General features: G+C 41.9%; 1 protein-coding gene across 1 annotated transcript; it reads right to left on the reverse strand.

Annotated features, from left to right (window-relative positions):
* Positions 1-483: 483 nt before the first annotated feature.
* On the reverse strand, positions 484-23,805 carry ypel1 (yippee-like 1). The gene is made up of 7 exons (XM_079515370.1): positions 23,117-23,805; positions 18,073-18,357; positions 7,334-7,377; positions 6,559-6,667; positions 2,948-5,406; positions 2,623-2,665; positions 484-2,357 (listed from the first exon to the last, which is right to left on the reverse strand). Exons 2-5 carry the CDS (start codon positions 18,187-18,189, stop codon positions 5,317-5,319), a joined length of 360 nt encoding a protein of 119 aa, XP_079371496.1. The 5' UTR covers positions 18,190-18,357; positions 23,117-23,805; the 3' UTR covers positions 484-2,357; positions 2,623-2,665; positions 2,948-5,316.
* Positions 23,806-24,292: the final 487 nt, after the last annotated feature.

The following is a 24,292-nucleotide window of genomic DNA, read 5'->3' on the forward strand; positions in this document are numbered from 1 at the left end:
GGGTCCCATATTTGGGTCACACCGCCATTTTAATGGGTCACGAGTCACTTTTTATGTTTCTAAAATGGTCATTTAAAGGATTTTAAGAAATCTGAATTTTTCAATAGTACAAATAAATCTTGTGAACTTTAAGAGCTGCCATTTGCAGTATGATTGAAATAGGGCTTAAGTGATTCATGTATAGTGCATGTATTAATTTGGGTCCCAGGGAGACACCACTATTTTGGGTATAGAGCTAAAAAGTCTGTGAAGCACTTCTGTACTGTATATCATTACTGTCAGGCAGAAACATCTCCATATTCTGACTTTTTGTGTTCTTTCTGTAAATTACAATTACACAAAGCTATCAAAAAGTAGCAGACATGCAATCTCGAAACATGCTGCTGCTACTTTTTCTAAAATTAACAGTTTTAGACATACTGTATGTCGACGTTTCCACCCGACAGAGACGATGGCAAAGGTGAAATACAATCCACAACGAAATGCCATTGAAAATTTATTGTGATATCCGATAGTTTACATTAAAGTGAAAACAGACATAATGTGACATGATTTCATTTTTACTAAGACAGAATGCAAAGCAATGTTGTCAAATTAAAAAGCATATATTTTTGCTTTGAATTAAGGAAAAAAAACAAACAAAAAGAAAACAGGCACAATATACAGCCAATATAAATACAACATGCTTTAGACTGTGTACTGTATTTCAACAGTCCCAAGAAAAATAACTTGCGGTACAGTACAGTTTTTCCTTTGTATACCCATCTTGCCTTTGATCAATGTCCTTTCAGTGACATTTTTCTTTTGATTAACAGAGCTCAAAAAGTATGTAGCCAGTGTCACAGAAAACTAAAAAAGTAAACATTTTCAGCAGCGGCTCACATGTCTTTTTCAAGGCTACCTTAGGTAGTTAAACGTTCATAGAATTAAAACATTCTACAGAAAGATCATGTCATTGAGTGACATGATTCGTTTTTTTGTTTTGTCTTGGTTTGGTAGAGCAGTTGAATATCAAGGAGACGCTCATATCAGACATCATCCCGTGGCGTCGTGTCTGTCAACCAGTGGTGAAATGGAACAAAGTACATTTACACAAGTTTACAATTTTGAGGTACTTTTTCTAGTTGGAGAGAATGTCCATTTTTCAATACTTCTACTCCACTACATCTCAGAAGCAACCATTGTAGGCCTACTTCGTTTACTCCGCTACAAATATTTGACAACTTTAGTTACAAGTTACTTTTCACAATGCGTCCAATTATGGCTGGTTAGGAGCTTGTAGAAAGATTTTGAAAACTTTTGAAAAAGAAATAAAACTTGATATTGTGCAAAATGACAAGTAGGCCTACTTATATTTGTGGTACTTTTAAGTATATTATGATGCCAATACCTTTGTACTTGTTACTCTCAAGAATAATTTTGAATACAGGACTGTTACTTGTAACAGTGTATTTCTACATCATGGAAAAGCAAAACAATCTGAGTGAGTACTTCTTCCACCACTGCTGTCAACGGACCGACGACACCAATTTGCAGTCCACACAGAACACGGTTCTTATTTGGTACACACCGACAGTGACACTGGCAACTGCTTTTTGACAGTGACATTGAAATCTCTTTGACGAGGAGTATACAGGAGAAGTGGACTCTGGCGGTGGCGGTGTGACATGGAGGGCGATTCCAGCTCAGCCTAGATGTTCACACACGGCACCGAGAGACCAAACCACTGGCAGGGCTATCACCACCACGCCAAACAAAACACAGGCGGACAGAAAAGTTAACACGGGGGAAAAAATACATTTGTCAAATCACTTTCAAACCAATAGACCTTGAGCTCTCAATCGATAATTGGGGAGAGAAGGTAAACGAAAATAATAAATCAAATAGGTGTAAAAGAAAGTGGAGGGCAATAAAACCCCCTCCATTATAAAAGAAAGCCCACATTGTTTTCACACACACACACACACACACACAGTAAAATTAACCAAAAATATTTGCGTGCGTGCGGATACGCAGATTAGCACGCAAGCAAAAACACATTCATCCGTACACACACTCACACAATGAAGCCAGAGGTACAGTTTAACAAAAGTGCTTCAAGTTGGGGAAGTAAAAGAACTAACCCAGTAGAAATATGTATAAAACCTTAAATATGTTACTATATGTACAAAAAAACGGTAACAGGGCCAATATCTCTGCTGTTTTTGTCTTTATATTTTCAAGTAGGTATCACTGTAACTCTTTAGGGTTTGCATTGTCATCGTTACAATAAAAGGTCACGTGATCTGACTGACCTTGGCCGGCAAAGTAATCAATCACTGATGATTTTGAATCGCTCCCTCCCCGCCCTGCCCAACCTCAACCTACTGTAGTAAAAGGTTTGAATCGCTCCCTCCCCGCCCTGCCCAACCTCAACCTACTGTAGTAAAAGGTTTGAATCGCTCCCTCCCCGCCCTGCCCAACCTCAACCTACTGTAGTAAAAGGTTTGAATCGCTCCCTCCCCGCCCTGCCCAACCTCAACCTACTGTAGTAAAAGGTTTGAATCGCTCCCTCCCCGCCCTGCCCAACCTCAACCTACTGTAGTAAAAGGTTTGAATCGCTCCCTCCCCGCCCTGCCCAACCTCAACCTACTGTAGTAAAAGGTTTCGCAGTGACCCCCCCCCCCTCCCCGCCCTGCCCAACCTCAACCTACTGTAGTAAAAGGTTTCGCAGTGACCCCCCCCCCCCCCTCCCCGCCCTGCCCAACCTCAATCTACTGTAGTAAAAGGTTTCGCAGTGACCCCCCCCCCCCCTCCCCGCCCTGCCCAACCTCAACCTACTGTAGTAAAAGGTTTGAATCGCTCCCTCCCCGCCCTGCCCAACCTCAACCTACTGTAGTAAAAGGTTTCGCAGTGACCCCCCCCTGCCCAACCTCAACCTACTGTAGTAAAAGGTTTTGCAGTGAACCCCCCCCCACCGGGCTTAGGAACCCCACAAGCTATTCTCCTCTATGCTCTACTGAGAAATAACACAGTGAAGATGCCTAACAGTTCCACCTCCTAAACTCTTACAGATAAATATATTCATTATTTAGATTTAAATCACCTTTCTTGTTAAAAAAACAAAAAACAAAAACAATAAAGGAAAGGAAATAGAAAAGGAAAGAAAGAAAAGGGGGGGGGGGGGGGGGGGGGTCAGAGCTCTGTGTGAGGATTCAGTAAAGGGTTGTTTTGAGGGCCACTTTGAACCAGAAGGGGAAGACACATCGGTTCGCACATACATTTCACTAGGCCTGGGCAATTAACTGAAAATATATCCAGTCCGATATTTAGAATTAATAACAGATTTAATCGTGCACATGTATTATGATTAATCGCGAAGCAGATTTCGTTTTTTGATCAATCTTTTACATTACTCCAATATCTACGAATCGACAGAGGAAACTAATCAACTTATTCGATTTGTGGGATTAACCACTCAAGCCCTTTATTATACTTTGTTGTACAATGGCGGTGTACATGAATAGCCGAAATAGACTATAAGCTCACAAATAAGACGCATCATGAGCGACTTAAATAATGGTTCATTATTGTTATCGAGGCAAAAGATAATTGTGATAATGATTTGAAGTCATATCGCCCAGCCCTAGATTTCACAGTTATGCACTGCACAACAACAGAAAAGGGGAGGCAGTTTTTTCTGCAGTTTTTTTTCCTTTTTTTTGAAGAGGCACAAGATTCATGCTGCTTAGAGGCAAATCACAAAGAGACCGTCTACAAAGAAAGTGACAATTCAGAAGCTGAAATAAGCCAGATAGGCATAAAGTGCAAGGACCTACAAGAGTGGAAGAAGGGATTAACTTTCTAGCATAGCAGCAAAGTAACAGAAATTGCGCTTCTCTCTCAAACGTTTTTTGTTGTTGCTCTAGACAACTTTGTGGAGATGAGAAGATTTAGAGTCGTAACCCCAATTTTCATTCCACACATCTTCAACAATCGGTCAGCTATCAATTAAAGGCCATGAGAAGACTTGACTTGAGCAAACAACATTTTGCCTCTAAACCTATGAACCAAAGGCCTCTGCAAAGTGCAAAACAAAGTAACTTGTTTCAAGTATGTCATTGTGTAATGCGTAAACACATACACACCATGCAGTATATTTATATATACATACATACATACATACATACGTGTGCATGAGAGTAAATATCTATATAAATTACATGTTGCAATATCTATACACTATGAATACCTTTCATAGTATGTATGGATATTTATCATAGTATGATTTCATATATAGCCGTTTCTTTTTTCATTGTTCCACTACTCGACAATGCAACAGTGTAATCTGTCATAATGTGTTGTATGACGTGTATACATTGATGTCGGGTTCTCCTCTCTAGTGTCTGTCTGCACTTGTCTTTCATGTTCCTATTTTCAGTTATAGTACGGCTGCAAAATGGAACCAGCCACACTTGCATTTAGCCAAACACTACACTTGAATATATATATATATATATATATATATAAACAATCAAACAAATACTTGGTGCTGGATTCAATGATGTGTAGGTACTGAATGGGTGCAGTAGAACAAAAGAGTAAAGAAAGAAAAAAAAAGATTACAGGATCAAATGGAAAACACAACAGGTACAAAAATCCCACGCCACTGCAAATACCGCCCTCACCACCGTTTAAAAAGCACGACGCTGCTACATGATTGAACCCCCCACCCCAACTCCTCCTTCCCCAACAAACCTATTTTGACAGAAAACATATAAATCATAAAAAAGCATGCTCCACTAACGGACCAAATACCATGACAGGACTGACAGGGGAAATAAATGCTAACCAGTAACATCCATCAAAAGAAAACTTTGCCGAACTTAATAAAAACAAAAAAAGAAATATAAAATACATTTTAAATCATCTGCCCCATCTCACATCACATGTGATGCAGGGGGTCTTCTGACTTAAGTCTATTTCCTTTTACACAGTGGCTGCCATATCCCCAAACACTTGTAAGCGTGTTATTGAGGAAAGAGTGAAGTCGAACCGAAAGCTCCTCAGCTGCTTGAGGAGAGTACAGGATCTTCAAGGTTAACATGAGGGTTGCGGTGACACGATCGTCCGAGTCGCTGCTTCTTACAATAGTCTGTTATGTCACCGTTCCATTCCGTTTCACAATTAGCAGAGTGGGTGTGTGTGCATGTGAAAGAGGCAAAATTAGGGTCGTGGGTGTTCGGTGGGTGCGGTTGTGGATGTTGGTTGCTCTACGGAGTTCAATGTAGATTGTAGAGTATTGAAAAGTCTCAAAAAGTGAGAGCAACTATTAAGTCACTCCCATCCGTTGTCCTTGATCATGTGTGCCAGTTCAATTATGAACTTGCCTTCTTTGTATTTCTGACTGCTCTCAAAAGCATGCTCCTGCAAAAAAACAAACAAGAAACTTAATTTAAATTATTTATGAGACAATCAACCGCTCAACTCATTACACTTTTCACAGCAAATGAGCATACAGTACATACTGATACCATATAACTGCATACTACTGGTGGCTCCCTGAAGATGTTTTCATATTATAAGAGTATATGGCATAGATTTGCATATTCCATATGAATTGTGAGTCTTACATAACAATTTCACTCTCCAAGATTGAAATAGCCCATCTCAAAAAGGGAACACAAATCACATTCACCATTCTAGACAACATAAGGTGCTAGCTAGTGTGTGATTCACAGGGATCAAATTGAACAATTACATTATTTTGGTTCATAGTTTCTCCTACTTCAGACACAGAATGTATTTTTTTTTTTGGTCACTTGGAGGGGCTTTCAGTGAGTTACTCTCTTTTCTTTTAGTGAGTCACTTTCCCATAGTCTTTTCAGACAATTACCAGGACAAGCCCCTTCAAAACATCCTGACATTTAATCACTGCAACCTCTCAGAGGTACTAGCCTAGCAGTCTGGAGCCAATCTCTGTGAACTGTAATTACCTTATGCACCAACAGCTAAAACGTCTAATACGAATATCAAAAGTGCAAACTGTCATTGGAACTTTATGGACGTTCAAAGTAAAGGAGAAACAAGTCTTAACCACTTTCAATCTGGCAATCCCCATTTTGGGCATGTCATAGGCAAAAAATATCAAAACCTAGCAAGAATGGCAGATCTAAAAGCTTGACTTTTCTTGTGATCACCGCGCTCTGACTTCTGGTGCGATATCCAATCAAAACAACATCATGAAAGACAAAGGTTGCACATGGTGGGATTGATCCACTTCAATTATTTTTATTTTCTACATAATAACTGAGAGACAGATGATTCGGCTATCCAGCCTTCATCAGTGATGAGGCTTCATAAAAATTATTTAAATTTACTCTTGCCACTGTGTTCCAGGACCTTTGTTTTTCAAGATCGACAAGCTTGTACATAGGCTATTTTACAAACAGTAGTATATAGTCTTTGTCAGGTGAAAACCTTGTCCAAAACGGTTACTTTGCAGGAAATGGAAAAAAAGGTTTTTCTGCGCAACAGCGACAATGTGCAGCTTAAGTGGTTGGAGTTCAAGCAGCTTACGTATTTCCAGCCAAGGGTGGTTTTACAGTTTTCACAGTAGATGTCAGCCACAGCATGTAAGCCTGTGAGGAGAACCCGCTCCTCCGCCGGCCCACAGCCCACGTTGACACTGCAAGACAGACAGACAGACACAGACGTCAGTGTTACTATAGTAGTGAGTACATCAACATTTTAGTACATCAACATTTTAGGCCGGCATTGAAAATAGCTGACATAGCCAAAATAGTGCAGATCTACACGCTGCGACGCGCTGTGAGCTTGTAGATCGGCTATTTTCCCAGTTTGTGACATCGCTGCACAACTATATATAATAAAATAGGGAAAACTATAACGCCCACCCATAAACCTATAATCTAAAAGCCTAATGCAAATCATAATTATAATCCTAACTTTAAAGATCTTTAAAAACAATTCTCGTGAGGACCAAGAAAATGGTCCTCACAACGTCTCTTCCTCAAATTGTTACTTGTGGGGACATTTAGACCTCGCACGTACAGTACGTGCGTGCGTGCGTGCGCGCGCGCGCGCACGCACGCACGCACGCACGCACGCACGCACGCACGCACGCACGCACGCACGCACGCACGCACGCACGCACGCACGCACGCACGCACGCACGCACACCTTGTCAGTCGGACTCGTCACTGATGCTATTTTGAGTTATTGGGTCAGTGTTAATTTAACTAAAGTAACCCTCTGGATTTTACTACAATATTTGCTAAACAAGCTACGGCTTTACTGAATTATTTTTAATTCAGGGGCTCATCATACTTACACAGAGTTAAAGAGATAGGCCCGTCCTTGGCTGCCTTGAAACGACTGAAAAAGAGAAAGGAAAAAATAAAAAGCACGTCAGGTGACGAGAACTTAAAGTCAAAGTGGCGAGTCCACACAGAATGGAGGCATGTCAGCTGTCAAAAGCCCTCGGGTGCTTTTCTCCCAGTAGCTGAAGTGCACATACTTGTTCCCGTACTGCCAGGAGTTCCTACTGAGCAGTTTGACTGGGGAGAAGGAATAAGGCATGAGAAACATTTCTTGTCAGATCACAGTAGGAAACAACAGCACACGCACGTGGTACCACTGTACTCTCTCAAACATTCCGAAATATACTGTATATGATATAATATATTCTGAAATGTTAACTTTTTTAATATTGTCAGGAGTGTGCTATAGCTTAAATGAAGAATAAACATATGAGTTAGCTGTGAGCAAACCACTGTGGAACCATTAGACACCAAATCCAGTGAACCCACACTGTAGTGTTGAACACTACATTACAGTCTGCTGTGCTATAATCCAATGCCAACAGTCCCATGTCAAATTGATTGTGTTGTACATCAGCAATATGGCTAATATACATAATGAGGCTATTAGATGCATGTTACAATGCAGGCAAGGGGATTTTGGTAGACCCAATGTACCAGTTATTTCTTTAATTAGTGACATTTTATTCCAATTTAATTTATTGTTTTAGTGTAAACTTTGCAAACACAAACATTGCTGTGTAAATAGAATTATCAAACTACAGCTGGGTTTTGCACTTGATTCAATGAAATGTTTGGTCACGGTAGTTGGAATGGCTACCGACCTTGCACTGACATTCTAAATGCTGCTTCAGGCCTGCCAGTAGGTCTATGTGTCAATGTGTGTACTGTATATGTAGCAGTGCAATGCTCCCATAGGGGTTAAGGACATAAGCCTGTCAACCCGTCTCTGTGGGGCTGTCATTCTTGGCTAGCACAGTGAGACAGACAGGCTCCACTGGGCTTTGCTTTTTTCCATTGCAAATTGAGTGCCATAGATAAGGCCGTGGTTGAGGGCGCTGCCTAACTGGACCACCAGCTGCCCTGACTGACCACAGTCCACAACCACCACCTCCCCACAGCGCAAAGTCAAAGCAGCTTCCTGTGTACAACAACTGAATGTACCATCATCCCCTTTTCCCTCTCTCTCTCTAACAATAACATTTTATATAATTATTGTCTTTGATACAGAGTAGATCCTGATTTTTGAGAGTCCTAGACCATAGATTATTATTGAGCGATATTAAAATCACACCCATGTTAAGTGAGTGGAGAAACTGTGTGGGGGCCCCCGGAACTTCCAGACCCACAGGAATGCGCCCAGGGTGCCGGCCCGGTTCCGGCGAGCCGCCCTGTGTCCGAAACAGTTGAGAAATTACAGAGTTACCGTGGGTGTCCACAGGGGGTCCCTCTACTGTACTGTCCCTGTACTGTACCACCCGAAATCATCATATATACAGTTAATGTGTGTGTGTGTTAGGCTGCGTGTGTGTGTGTGTTAGAGACTTGTGTGTGTTAGAGACTAAAAGAAGATTTGATTAAAGTTTCTATTTGAGAACATTTAACTTTAAGCAAACCATCCATCTAACCATCAACCACTTATCCGGAATCGGGTTGCGGGGGTAACAGTTCCAACAGAGATCTTCCCTCTCCAGAGCAACATTAGCAACTTCCTCCTGGGGGATCCTAAGGCGTTCCCAGGCCAGTGTGGAGATATAATCTCCCCCCTCCCCCATCTGGTCCTTGGTCTGCCATGGGGTCTCTTCCCAGTGGGACGTGCATCGAGGACCTCACTAGGAAGATGCTCGGGAGGCATACATACTAGATGCCCCGAACCACCTAAGCTGATGCCTTTCCATGTCAAGGAGCAGGGGTTCTACCCAGAGTCTCTCACGGATGACTGAACTTCTCAATCTATCTCTAAGGGAGAGGCCGGCCACCCGCCTGAGAAAACTGCTTGTATCCGCAATCTTATTCTTTCTTTCATGACCCACAATTCATGACCATAGGTGAGAGTAGGATGGAAGATTTCTTGGTAGACAGAGAGTTTTGCCTTCTGGCTTAGTTCTTTTTTCGTCACAACAGTGTGGTACAGCGACTGCAATACCGCTCCTGCTGCTTTGATTCTCCGGCTGATCTTACAATGAAGTTCTCCATGCCGGCACTGCGGAAATGAATCTGCCCCCAAACACAGAAAATCATGTGCAGTACCTTCTTTCGCCACTAGGTAGCAGACAAAGAGTTAACCACTTATCTTCTTCTTTTAAAAAAAAAATATATATACACAAGCCCACAACACATTGTGAGCTATTTGTGAAAAACAATTCAAGTTTAAAAAGGGACACACTGGCTGCATAATTATAGATACTCGATAAAATAAAAAGTAAAATAGTCTGGCTTTAAATACAGAGCATGCACTGCACTGCGCAGACGAAACAAGAGAAAATGACCTTCATTTGGGAGCAAGGGAACTAGGTCAGTCACTGTGGAGTTGATATCAAGTTCACCCACACAATTGTATGATGGCGGTGGCTGGGGTGGGGGGGGGGGGGGGTCTCTGTGTCACGAGGGGCGGGAGTCATATCTGTGGTCTCCACTTGGGTTAAGCTGAGCTATCAATTTAACCACTGGCTAAAGGACTTCCCCCTCTTGCTCTGCCCTTATCTGTTTCCCACAGTCTATTTTTAATTTGCCAGTGTTGTTCTCTCCAGAGCAGTTAAGGCTCAGTGTAGACAACTATACACTCACAACATAAAGACTGTACAGGCCCTTAATACAATCCTGTAGGAAAGATTGGAAACGTATTGGTGTATGACGAAAGTGGTTTCAGAGACAAACATTCTGGATTATAGACACCCCTCAGGGCGTTTAGCTTAAAATCCATTAAACATTTTGAACTGTGACTTTGTGAGTCACACCCATAATGAAATTTTTCTTTTATTTTGCTAAACTTGTTTTAACGCTCGTTTTAAAGGAATTATCTAAAAATCCCCTAATCCTTTCTTCTTGACCACACAGTATGGAACGATTCAATATAAGCAAGAAACATCTTTGGCCAAAAACCTAAACTACAAATCCATTCTAAGCTGCAAAATCTTTGAAATCCCTTCACCACAGAGAATGATACACAGTTCCACTTTAGTTTAAGAATTGCTTTTCTTTCTTTTTTTCCCTAAATTTTATCCCACGATTTTGCAACCCTTTTTTTTTTTTACCCGGTGTCAATTATCTAATGTAATCATGGCCGCTACACTTCATGCTTCCTTCTATGCATGAGAGTCCAAGCTGCTTCTTTTCACCTTACAGGGGGGAGTTTCCCCGGCTGGACGTAGCGGGTGGAAGAAACACGTTATTCCGACCAGTTCCTTTCCCCTCCATCAGGCGCCCCGGCTGGCCAGGGGGAGGTAGTTTAGAGACCAGGATTACTGCACCTACCCTATACACGGGGAGAACATGCAAACTCCACACAGAAAGGCCCTTTCGCCAACCCCGCCTTGAGTATGGGCACTGATGACGCGGAGGAGAGAACACACCCCCAGCGCCCACAGCGTCCCCAGCAGGAATCGAGCCCAGGACCTTCTAGCTGTGAGGTGACAGCACTACTGACTATGCCCCCGTGCACCTAAAGCCATGTTTTCTTAATTAGGGATTTCTCCCACATTCACTGATAATAGTAATCTAGAAGCTAGATGGAATCAGCTTGAGGAAACCATGTTCTATGTGTCCTAACTAAGTTGTTTATTCACGTACAGTGTTAGTTTAAAAGCAATGTTGTGACTAGATCATCATATATCTGATACTTGCATTCTAGCACAATGGCTGCCGGGGGGGGGGGGGGTCTGCAAAGGTTTTTGAAACTCACTGTGTCTCAGAGGAGGGCTGTGTGGGTAGTTCAGAAACCTAGGCAGCCTACCAAACCTGCCTGATGACATCTTCAAACAAGATTTTTATATTTTTATTCATGCAAGGAAAATGGCTTCTATTTCAGCATGCCAACCTTCCAGGAAGAGAAAGGTTATAGTTTCTACTTTAGGTTGGAATCCCCATCAATGACGTCATTGATAGGCATGTTTTCAAAATGTCCTCACCCCACCGTGAGTGGACGGAAATTGTGGCATCTTTTAATGCGCAGTAGTGAGGACCAATTATATGAGAAATGAGGTTGGAATGGACATTTTGTGATGTGCTCAAGTGAGTTATTTTTTTAAAAATATTTATACAATATATATATATATATATATATATATACTCCCCATAAATTTATTTATACATGCACAACGCGATAACGGCACCATATACAATAAATGAAAAACCTATGTAAATAAAAGGAGGCACAACCTCACAAATGTCATAATATGCGAAATCATCCAAATCCATCAAATGTGGATGGGGCGACCTATGCTTGGCCGCATGTAGTGGAAAACCCCAGACGAAAGTATCATCTTCTCCTAAGTAACATAATCGGCTTAGAAGAGTTGATGCTGAGGCCTTGGCGATGCTGCCTTGTACACCGGATTCACACATGCCAAGGAGGTGTGGCAGACAATACAGAGCTTATAAATAGATCCGCAATCCTTTGTGATAATGCTGATAATAGATAATGATGCTTTTAACCACATGAAACCTAGCATCCATATTCTGGGGCGAAGAGATTCTGTGTGGGGGGGGGGCAGAGTATAAACCCCAGGGGGACCCCTAAGTATAAAGACTTTAACAGCATGGTGGCCAACATCTGACACAAAGAAACAGGTGTCACAATAAACTCTATATTGGAAAGAAAATCATTTTCTAGTTACCATAATACCACCACAATAATTTATGAGATTCTGGTAGGTCCGACAGGATTTGAAAACTTGAAGACAGGTTATAGTTAGAGAAAATTAGAGAAATGTGTGGCAAATCTGCAAAAGAAATGCTTACCACTAGCTTTCTCCACAAATGTGTTCATAAAGGTGTCTACTATAACATATACATTTGTTCCAACCAAACTCCTCTGGAAAACTTTGTGACAGCTGCTGAAAGTTGGGGTACCATTAACAACCAATATAAGGCAAAATTCCCAAAATTTCATTATGCTTTAAGTAGCATGTGACATGTCAAACTAGGGGGTTTTCATGATGCTGAATCCATTCGTTTTGCACGCAAATACTCCTTGGACTAAATTCGGCCATAGCCACTTGCCCAAATGTTCCCAAATGGGCTGACCTCATCACATTTGTGATGACGGCTATGGGCATTTTTAGGCAAAGGAGTGGTTTTTGTGCAAAACTAATGCTTGCAATGGATTCAGAATCATGAAAAACCCCTAGTTTGACACGTCACATGCTACTTAAAGAATAATTAAATTTGGAATGTCTTTGCCTTATATTCTTTCAGCAGCTGTCACAAAGTTTCCCAAGGGAGTTGGGTTTGGAACAAATGTATATGTGATTGTATACACCTTTATGAACACATCTGTGAAGAAAGCTAGTAGTAAGCATCTTTTTGCAGATTTGCCACACATTTAGCTAATTTTCCCTTATTGTTTACAGCATTCCATATCCACTGGCAAATCACATCAAAAAGCAGGAATATTGTAAGCATTGATACTTCTTGAATACAAGCGTGGCTGCATACATACGTAGAAAAGGAGCTGCATCAATGCATGAAAAAGGCAAATGCATACGGTCTGTATTTCGTAGCTACTGTGTACAAATTAATTTCTCTGTGTGAAGCTCACTGGTGTCACTGGTTCCCCAGCATTCCAGTGGCAGCGCAGAGGAACCATGGTGAACATTGTCTTATAATGTCAACAGCTCCTTTAACTTCTCCCATTGTGACCTGCACTGAAGTACTGTATGCATGTGTAAATGAATGTTACCGAGTTAAGATTGCTCCTTCCTAGTCTTCTCAAACATATGGAATAAGGTCTTCCAAACCTACAACTAAGACCCATTACTAAACCCTGCCCACAATTGGTGACTGTCCAATTCTAAGTCTAGCAACTGTTGCTATGATATCCACCATCTTATCTGACAAATATCAAGAGTCAGTCAATGTAAAATAGTTGACTGACATACAAAGCTGGAAACCTTGTATGTCCAAAACGATTACATTTTGGGAAATGGACAAAATAAATAATCTGTGTTCCAATGGATCAAACTTATTATTTCAGAGCAACGTTTCGATCTATCAAGATCCAAACGTTGTTGTTTAACTCAATAAAGTAATTATTTACCAAAAGAATGGTGTGCGGGCCCTACCTCCTTCCATCAAAGTTATTATTTGTCTGAAATTGTCACAAGCTCTTTTTTAATTCATTATATATTTATAAAATCGACAGACAGACTTTTTCACCTAATTTTCGTCCCACAACATGTGGTTAACCCATTATAACCGGGAAAGCATCTGTGTCTTTTACAGTATACAATGTCATACCATGCTCAGGCTGTGTTCACTTTGTGCCACGCTGCGAGCTTTACATGAAAATGAAACATTTGTTTAACACAAATCTTCTCTTCTTGGGGTCCCTGGAACAAAACATTTTCAGATGGGGGTCCATGGCCAAGTAATATATATCATTTTGAGGGGTCCTTGGCATGAAAACGAAAACTACTGATTTAGAAGGCATTTGTTAAACTTTAAATTAATATTGCATGTTTATTCACTATTGATATCTTGAGGGGTTTAGAGGTTGCATTGGAGAGGTAATGATGACAATAATAATAGGTTAGTCCAATAGTCCTATTGACAGTAATAGTAAAATAAAAGGTTAAAAACATAATATAAATAAATACATATTGAAATGCTCAGTGATACCAATGTGTTGAGGATATTACTTTGGCGAACGTTGGTGCCTGGATTAGAGTTCTCAACGGGTCTGAAAATGAAGGCCCGTCCCTAACTGGGCCCTAACTGATCAGGCCCGAGGCCCGGCCCGACTAATTAGGATAGATTTTAGGCCCGACTCTACACAGAGTAAAAGTGAAACGCCAGTCAGCACCATCTTCATAATAGATAAATAGTATACACAAACAGACAGAACAGAACTATTATTTGTATTATTATTTAAAAAAAGGGCCTGGTCGGGTTCGGGGAGAGTTTGAGAAATCTAACCTGGATACCCACGTTTGGGGAACCTCCCGGCATAACATCATTTATCCACTTATGTGGCTAACAAAAACAGTGGTAGAAGACGTACTTCTTACCACAATATAGAAATACTCTGTTAAAAATAAAACATCTGTATTCAACATTTGACATGAGTAATAAATGGGGAAAAAGTACAAAAGGTTTGTCATCAAAAGAGACTTACAATACCAAATTAAAACTATTAGAATATTTGTAAACACGTCAAAACATCGCTAAAAAAGAAAATATTAAAAAGAATGCTTCTATGTGTGAGCTTATATATAAAATAGGTCTTCAGATTGGTTATTGCATGGTTTGCATTAATAATCTAATTCTGCAAAGTAAGTAGTCAAATGATTGTAGTTGAGTAAGTATTACAATAAAAAGTTCTAAATTGTACTTAATTTTGTGCAGTACTTGAGTAAATTTGCTTAGTTATTTTCTACCACTGCATACATTCAAGCTAACATCACTATTTTATCAAATCCAATGCTGACAGCTTGAGTCTGAAGTTGTGTAGTCCAGGGACCACCAGGCGTCAATTTTACAGACTTGGGTCCCAGAATATCTGATGGGCGCCTGTGGCCTAATTCATATCAAACCGTGGCTCCTTGTAATTCCAACGGTTGAATCACTGGACTTAAGTATACTAGAACCAATAGACAATAATTTTTTCTCCCATTTTTCTCCCCAATTTAGTTGTTGTGCCAATAGATTCCACCCCACACACAGTCACTGCTTGGATCGCTGGTAGTCCCTGAACCAAAGATCAAAAAATGTTGATCATTCTAAATGATAATAAACCAACGTTTTTGTACGTGTTGACATCACAGTACAACTGCTTTTGTGTAGTCACAAGATAACTCACTCACTTTGACTAAATGAGACACTGACTCCCACGAGTAGACTTTTCCCAAGTCACAATTAGCCTACTGCTCAAAAAGAAAAAGTGGAAGCAGAGAGAGAGAGCAGACATTAAGTCCATCTCTGCAGGTCGTTTGCACTGTCTGTCTGCAGAGTGCAGACAGCGCCGAGTATAGAAACACACACAGACGTGGTTCTCAACCTTTCAGGCCATGGCATGGACCCCCCAAAATAATCATATTTTGAATTCAGGCCCCCCCACATTGACAAGCCCATGGAATTGTAAGAGTCGAGGCATAACATTTAGTTTGACTCAGTGCCACAGATACAAATTGTGAAAATAGCAGACCTTGTAGATCGGCTATTTTCACAATTTTGGCCTCTTTCTTATATTATTTGAAAGTTTGCCCAATGCTTGACCAGTTATTATAATAAAGTTTGTGGATTACTTTTGATGCAGTAATGGTCGTTTTTCTTTAAGGTATTAAAGGGTCTTAAAAGTCCTTAAATTGTCACTTCACAGTCCTCTCGGGACCCCACCAAAATCAAGTGGTGCACCTTTCTAGTTATGTTCTTCTGCCATAAGGTTCATCATGTTTTCAGCAATAGTAAAGTTACGTGTGTGTGTGTGTGTGTGTGTGTGTGTCATTTCCACATGAATAGTTTGTGTGAGTACATTTCTTGAGGGAAAGATGTTTTCTATGACTTTCTCTTGACAAAGAGCCATGCAGTGTGATTTGCATGCTTATATGGGGTGAGATGCTGCACTGTCTTTGTGCTGCTTTGATGGTTTCGCTCTTCTGCTTTGTATTATGCTTAATTTATCATACTCCATTGTCGCCTGCATTTGCATAAAATAGGCAGTCTCCAAGCTCCAAATGCATCACTGCGTTGTGAGCTTGTAGATCGGCTCTTTCTGAAGTAAAAATCACTAAAACCAGGCTTTACAGATGTAACAAAACATTCAGTTGCTATATACAGCATCTTCACAAATACATAAAACGCCACGGTAATTATGGAAAAGTATTGGTTGTAGGAATTAAAGTCTTCAAACCCTATACTTAAACTAATGACCAAAGGGCTCTTTACACACTCTACACACTAAATATCTTTGCTGAAAATATCTACAAGCTCACAACGTGTAGATCTGCTATTTTCACTGGACCCCCAGAGTAGCGGGATTCTAGGGTATGAGTGGTTAAACAGGCAATATAAATACACCCAACAAGACTTAATTTAGCTTAATTGGACATTCTCTGTATGTCACAAAAAAACGTTTGAAAAGGATCAAATGCTTTTTGTGGTTTGGGTGGTTCAAAAAAGTACAAAATGACAAATAGGCTACAGTGTAGTGGGAGAATAAGCATGTTTATTTTGATATCACGCTGGAGTCTGCTCCCTCTATGTGTGGATAAACTCAATACCTCCTTTGGAGTTGATATCCTAAAACAACAGTAAAGGGACCTGAAATGAAAACCGCAGTGTCCAAAAGACACAACGTTGTCAAAATAAACAGGAGTGTTTGAATCTATTTATACAGCTCAATAATACTACAAATATACTAGCTATAGTTAACGCTGGTGGAGACCAATATTTTTACCTCTGATCATATCCGAACAATCATATTTTTGTTATGTGTTATTACATTCATAATGCTGAATCATTGTTCTTTTGTTAAAAGCCTTGAGACACTCTTTTGGTTGCAAAAAGTGTGTTGCATTATGGGATGAACAGCAGTGGATTTTCTGCATTTGATCAAACATTGCACAGTAACCTTTCCAGCGGTATTGTCTCCCCCTGGACGAAGGCATGGGGAGAGAGTATGTTTTGCACTTTGTCTGTGTGTGTGAGTGTCCGTCCGTTACCAGCTAACCAAATTTTGCACACACTCCCTGGATGCCAACGATGAACCTCTGCCCCAAATTTTTCAGAACGGCCTGTTATAGCGCCACCATTACTCCTTCATATTCTGTTAAAAAATCCCGCAAATCGTTACACACTATCTCTATAGTCATGTGTTCAAGACGGATCTGTCCGATATTTCATATTCCATCCTAATTGGCTAACATTGGCTTTCAAAGTTTGCTTTTCACATTGGCCTGTTATAGCACCTGTATAGCAACAGGTGGATTTTTGCTAAACACATTTTTGGAACAAAATGCCTCAAATCATCCAATTGCCATCCAAGGCGTAAGAAGAAATGGCACCCTTTTCACATTGGCCTATTATAGCACCACCAGGAGGACATAACCTGACATGCCCTGGTGGAGACCTGTGCCCCGAGGGGCACTTTATCTAGTTTATCTAGGTGTACCTCAAGAGTACACATCTCAGAGTTAAACGGACACTCAGGATTTTACGGTATATAACAGTGGGGTCCTGGCCAGTGAGGCCTTAGAGGGGTTCCAGGGGGTCCCGACTCCCCACACATTTTTTTTTACCATGGCTATTTAAAAATAGACGATATACAGTACAAGCTCACAACACGCCACTTCATGCCACGCTGCGAGCTTGTACAAAATCTTGAAAGGTGTATATTTTTAACACACAAATCTTCTCTTCTGGGGGTCCCTGGCACAAAACCTTTTCAGATGAGAGTTTGCGGCCAAATGTAAATCAATTTGGGGGTCCTTGGCACAAAAACGTTTGAGAACCACTGCCTTACAGAACTAACTGAGAGTTATGCAGGTTCTTTGAAAAGAAATTTGAGAACCGCTGGAGTGTAACATGGCCATACCTTTGAGATGAGCTCATCGTGATTGGCCAGATGTGCCCGACAGTGGATGCAGCTGTAGGTGCGGTGGCAGGTCGGCAGGTAAGCCTGGAAGGTCTTTGATTTGGTCATCTTCACCATGTCAGTGGGGCAGGGCTCCTCGCTGGTGTCAGGGCTGGCACTGGAAGAGTTGCAGCTCTGCTGGACTTGCTGACAGAAGAAGCACTGGAAGATGCAAGCAAGAGCCGTCGTTGTTGTGAAGTGGGTGTGTGGCGCACTCCACACATACACCACGGGAGAAAATCAAACCTGTGGGGAGGAAAGGGGGAGGAGGACATGGTGAGAAGCATGCCCAATCTGCTTTCATTATATTCCTTTTGGATGGATAGAAGGATGGATGGATGATAGATAGACCTTCGTTGGGGTACAGGGATGCTTTAGGTCCGACTGTCATTAGACCGACAACCTACCTGAAACCCCAACCTAACCCTAACCGCAAGCTAAGCATGGAGCAACGCATGTCAGACCAACGCATGTTCGGGAGCGACGGGTGATTTCCGCATGTCGGATCTTTGGTGTGTCGGATATGCGTGTTCACCCCCTTCATTGATCTAAGGGAAATTCAGTACAATTAACTAATAAGATCAATACATGGTGAAGTATTGATTTAACATTTACCACTGACTTTAATTGCTTATGTAAAATAAAATGCCTCCAAGTTATCTCAAACAAACCAAATCAGGTGAAAACATTGAACAGACCTATCAATAAAATGTGTTCTAGTGAAATCAGCCAATCAGAGGCAGGCAGGGCGTTACCATGTCTATGCTCAGCCGCACACTAGATATACGTTGTGTGTGTGTGTGTAGCCTGGGCAGCATTCCTTTTCGGGTTTATGATCCGGTTGAGAGCGGATGATATCGCTACGTCATGTTGTAGTCATTGTTTTGTAGTCATCAGCCAGGAACCATCAATCTGGAACTTCCTTTTCCCTCATACCGATTTTCTCAATAAAAGCTGCAGGCTACGAAAGCTTTTATTGTTATTCTACCGGTTTGAGGGAAAGGAAGTTCCAGATGATGGTTCCTGCCTGATGGCTACAAAACAATGACTACAACATGACGTAACAATATCATCTGCTCCTGACGGGTTCACACGGCAAGTTTGTAACACAGACCAGGCTTTCCTCCGAGGTGGAAAGCCTGGTGACGTGAGGTTAGTGTGTGTGTGTGTGTGTGTGTGTGTGTGTGTGTGTGTGTGTGTTCCATAGCGGGCACTACAAATGTTCCAAATGTCACCGTTTGTTGCCACATGACGACTCCCCCACACACACAACACCACCACCAAATTAACGATTTCATGACATATGTGACAATGACTGTCATGATATGCCATGATGTTTACCTGTAACCTGCTTCAAACTTAGTGGGAGGGGCCCATTTCTTATAAAAACTGCTGAATGCACAAGCACTTTCACTTCTGCCAACAGGTGGTGCCACAAATGCAGAAAGTTGGAAGTCGTAGAAATGCTATCTCCTCCCCTTCCTCCTCGAAACCTGAAGGCTGCAACCCATGACTTACACAGTCTGGCTAAGCAACCCAGCCTGGGGGGATATGCGCTCTACAGATTGTGCTTCCTTCTCAAGTTGTAGCTAATTCCGACAATTTTTGGGGGATGTTTTTCTGTCCATTTAGAGGCAATGAAATGACTTACTCAATTCAAAGTTGGTGTTCTTTTAAAATATTTTTTTGGAGTCTTTTTGCCTTTTATTGATAGATCACAGTAGGTTGACAGGAAATGGGGAGGGAGATGGGGGAGCGGGGAAGACACGCAGCAAAGGTCGTCGGGATTGGGACTCGAACCTGCAACACACTGTCAGGCTACCAGCCTAGGTGCCCGGACCGCTAGACCAGCCCAGCAATTCAAAGTTGTTTTTAGGAGACCGACAACCAAAATGTGTTGAAGGAGAGGAAGTGGTCAGGTTGTTGTGAGTGACTAACCATCTCACTCTTGAGTTTGTACGTCAAATCAACAACTTGATAGCAATGTTGTTGATGTAGAGTGGACATCTCATAACATGTGTGGATGTGGGACATGGATTAAGAATAGATTATTTAGCTACACTCAACAAGGACTTTGTATTATATACTATCTAGTAAATATGAACAGGCACTGCAATGCTGAGAATAAAGTTTCAAATGAGAGCAACGTGTTGGAACAGGAAGAGCAGGGAGAGAGAGAGAGAAAAGCCAGTCAAAGAGGGGGGAAGCCAGCTGGAGAGAGAGGGAGAGACAGAGTGAGAGAAGTCAGAAGGGGGGGGGGGGGGGGGAGTCAGACAGTCTAGTCGAGCAAACAAAGAAGCTTCCGCAACTCAACAGGAAGCATGCCCATTTCCCAAAAGAACTGATCTACAAGCTGACTACATGCTTGTATTAGTTTGTATTTTGGGGCAAGTGACACCGAACTTAAAATGTATCTGTTTAAATAAATAGTCTAATTTGTGGAAATTAAATTGTCAGTGTTATGCACGTGGAAAAATGAGAAAACAACAACTAAACACAATGATACCCCCCTTCTGTGCGTGCGCGCGCACACACACACACACACACACACACACACACACACACACACACACACACACACACACACACACACACACACACACAAAGTGACAGGATGAGTGATGCAAATCTCTGCTCTATTCAGCTGTAGAACAAGTCTTAATGTCAGCAAGCGACAGGCAGCGTTGTACAAAGGAGTCATTAAATAAGGGATAATAAGATCATGTTACTTGACTTGGGAGATAGATGGCACTATCTTACAACAGCCTTATTGATTAAGCCTTTTTTATTTGTCTGCTTACACGTTTGCAAGTGAAAATGATCTTTATTCCTCTGCACAGTAAGCACTGGATTGAACCCATGGCATCCCAATTGGGCAACATTCACCAAAAATAGCCAATCTACAAGCTCACATGTGCATGGATGCAGTGCGTTTGTAGATCAGCTATTTTTGGGCAAATGTTGATGTAAGGGGGATAGATCTACATATAGCCTATATATGGCAACTCATATCCAGTATAGAGGGTGTATGTGTTGTTGTTTTAACCCATTAAAATCGGGAAAGGTATGTCATTTTAGAGTATTGGCCCTTCCAAAATAGCAGATACACAAGCTACAGTACAATATTTTTCAACATTTTTTTAAAAATCATGAAAGTGTGAGAAGTGCTGATTTAGAAGGCATTCCTAGAATCGGCCCCAGGTTTTAAGAGAAAAAAACGCTGTGTTATTGTCACTGCTATGAGCTCACAGTCAAAACAAAGGGAAGGCAGCACCGCGTGCGTCTCGCTGGTGACTGACCAGCACTACAGGAAGAGAAGAGAGAGAGACCTCCAGACAAAGACACTCTCTCACATGTCCTCACAGCGACAACAACAAAGACACAATGTTGACAATCTCGTGTACTTTCATCTAATTACCTTCTAATTACCTGTTCGACGGTGACAAGTCCGTGCGGAGTCCCTAAACCCTCATTTATTTATAGCTACCCCGTCGTACGGCGGTGTCGCTCGCTGAAAAGAACATATAGTTTGCTGACGTGCGATCCCCCCTCGTCAAGCGACAACCTTGACACAATGCCGTAATAGTACATAATACAGTAATAGCATAAGCATTTAAATTAAATGGCGTGAATGGAACGCGGCACTTCTGATCAGAACATTATTTAAACAAAGAACACGACGCCAACTTCAGGAGAGCGGCGTGTTGTTTTTCTGGGACTGTTTGAGGATCTTGTTATTGTTGATAAACACAGTCTCTGTGGCTTATATTGAGCAACACATCTCTGGTTCTGAATAAATATAGCTCTACTCACCACCTGAATCCGAGTGGATCAAAAAATAAACAGGTGAGGTTCAAATCAATGCTTTTCATAGCAAGGAACTATATTGTTGTCCTCGTGTTTGTTGACTTCTTCGGGTCCACGCGTGTCGTCACCGGACGACAACTTCTGTCCTTGTGGTCGTGGTGTTGATGATGATTCTCATTTCCACTGTCTTTCTTTGTTGTTTCTTTTGTGTTCGTGATAGACTGGCCTGGTTACTTTGATATACAGAAACGTCACCGTGGTGGGCCGAACCGCAGCTTGACTGACACTCTCACCTCCAATGGCTCTGCAGGGTTCCAGGGAAGACACGTAGGGGGGAGGGGACGCTCTGGGGCCCGGATGTGTAAATAAATACAAGGGGTATACTTTATTCCATGTATTGGACTGCGACACCGTTATACGACGCATCGATAGTTATTTGTGTGATGTGGACTTGCTTCCCATCACTAGAAACTAGCTTTCTTTGTTAGTACATAATATATGCTACTACATCAATGACGGCAGAATGATCCGTTTCGATGCCATTATTTTTTCCGAACGATGTACGCGTGCTGCTTTCTTTTATTTACAAGTGACAATGACAACCAATTTCCAGAATTCGTTCAAACAAAATGTGAATAACCTCCTATGAAGTGCTTCACACACCATAACAATCGCGACAGTAGGCTAGTATTGATATTGTTCCCACGGTTAACACCTGAAAAGGGCAGGTATTCATTACCCCCCCAGGCCACATTCTCTCTGTGTTTTGACCAGACTACTGCATCATGGACTCGACACAAAGCCAGTGATTTTATTTGCTTGCTTCCCTAATGTGTCGAGGATTAACATCACAGTCAAATTTCCTCCAGGAAAACAAACTCGACAATCGTCGTATGTATGATGTTGCATAACAAAAGGACCATTCAGGACAAAATCAAACATCGAACCAAAATACTTCCCATCCACATTGATCTGTGAGGTGTGAGGAGGACAACAGCGTGTGCCATGTTTACAATCAGTTCACGTGGCAGTTACGAGACAGGAGAGATCTAGAGCGACATATGGAGGGACAACAACACCGTGTTGTTCTCAGTGAAGACAAAATATAAACACAATACATTGTCCGTTTATATATATATTTTCTTTCCTTTTCTTTATTATTTTTAGAAAGAAAATAAGGGGGGGGGCACAAGCTTACTCAGAATAGCAGGTGGAGGGAAGGTGGAGAAAAGGCTTTCTCCAGTGACGGTCCAGTCCAAGGGCCCTGCGGGGACACGACTGTCACCGTCCCTACTTGAACTGTGTTGACTCCATGGACGCCGTTAGGTCTCCCAACATAACATGAGCTCCTCCAGAGGGACTAGGACCTCCGACAGCGGGACTAGGCCTGTTTCCATCCAACAGATCTGGATCGTCTCTGTCTGTGCCAGTTGTTCCATCGGCTAAAAGAAAGTATGAGTGTGTGCATGCCAGAAACGATCTTACAATCGTGGGGGAATAAAAACAACAACAACAAACCGATGCGGGGCAGGTTTAAAAGGCAAAGCAGTTTGATGTGTATGATGCTCCCCCGTCGGCCTATGACGCGGTTCCTGCCCGTGGCCCAGTTTGAAAGGAATCTTTAATGCGCTGCGATGCGCGCGCGGACGGCTGGCTGTCGCTCAGTGCGACATCAAACCTGTCACACATACAGCTGCACTTGTTTACGCCACAGTTTGTGTGGATCCAAGACGTCCCTGTGATGCGCTGCCGACTGCTGTCGAACCGCAGATACATCCGAACTTCTTCAAACTTATTGTTGTCATGAATGGAGAGTCGCCTTGGTTACATCGCCGTCCTCGGTCGCGTCCGAACAATCCCTTGATGTCGAGCAAAGCAGCCAATCGCTCTTCAGAGACAGACTGGAGAGATAGCGCGCTCACGTCGCCGTGGCTTGTTTTTGGCCATGCGCGCCACCGAGGCAGACACGTGCCACCTCTTGCCAAATAACCCACTGCGCATGTATGAGCGCATTGTGAGCACGTGGTCAAGCAGAGCTGTTGTAAACAAAAACAGTGAACAAAAAAAGGCTTAATGGGAAATATAAGTGAAAATCAATAACATGAAACATAGCCCACCGACGCTTGAATACTGTAGTCATGTTGTGATCGAACATGCATTCTGCAAAGCACAACACGGATTCATAATGCTATTTGATAAGGAGTATTTGGTGATTGGTCTCACTGTCAAATAGTCAATCACAAGTTTTAAATAGATTCGTTTTTGAGGGGCGTTAGCTCCGCCAACGTCTGGGCTTTTCAGACACTTTAACGAGTGTGTGTGTGTGTGTGTGTGTGTTTTATGAAGATGAAGAGTTAACCAGACGCCACATATA

This window comes from Electrona antarctica (assembly GCF_951216825.1).
Source record: "Electrona antarctica genome assembly, chromosome: 12".
Taxonomy (NCBI): domain Eukaryota; kingdom Metazoa; phylum Chordata; class Actinopteri; order Myctophiformes; family Myctophidae; genus Electrona; species Electrona antarctica.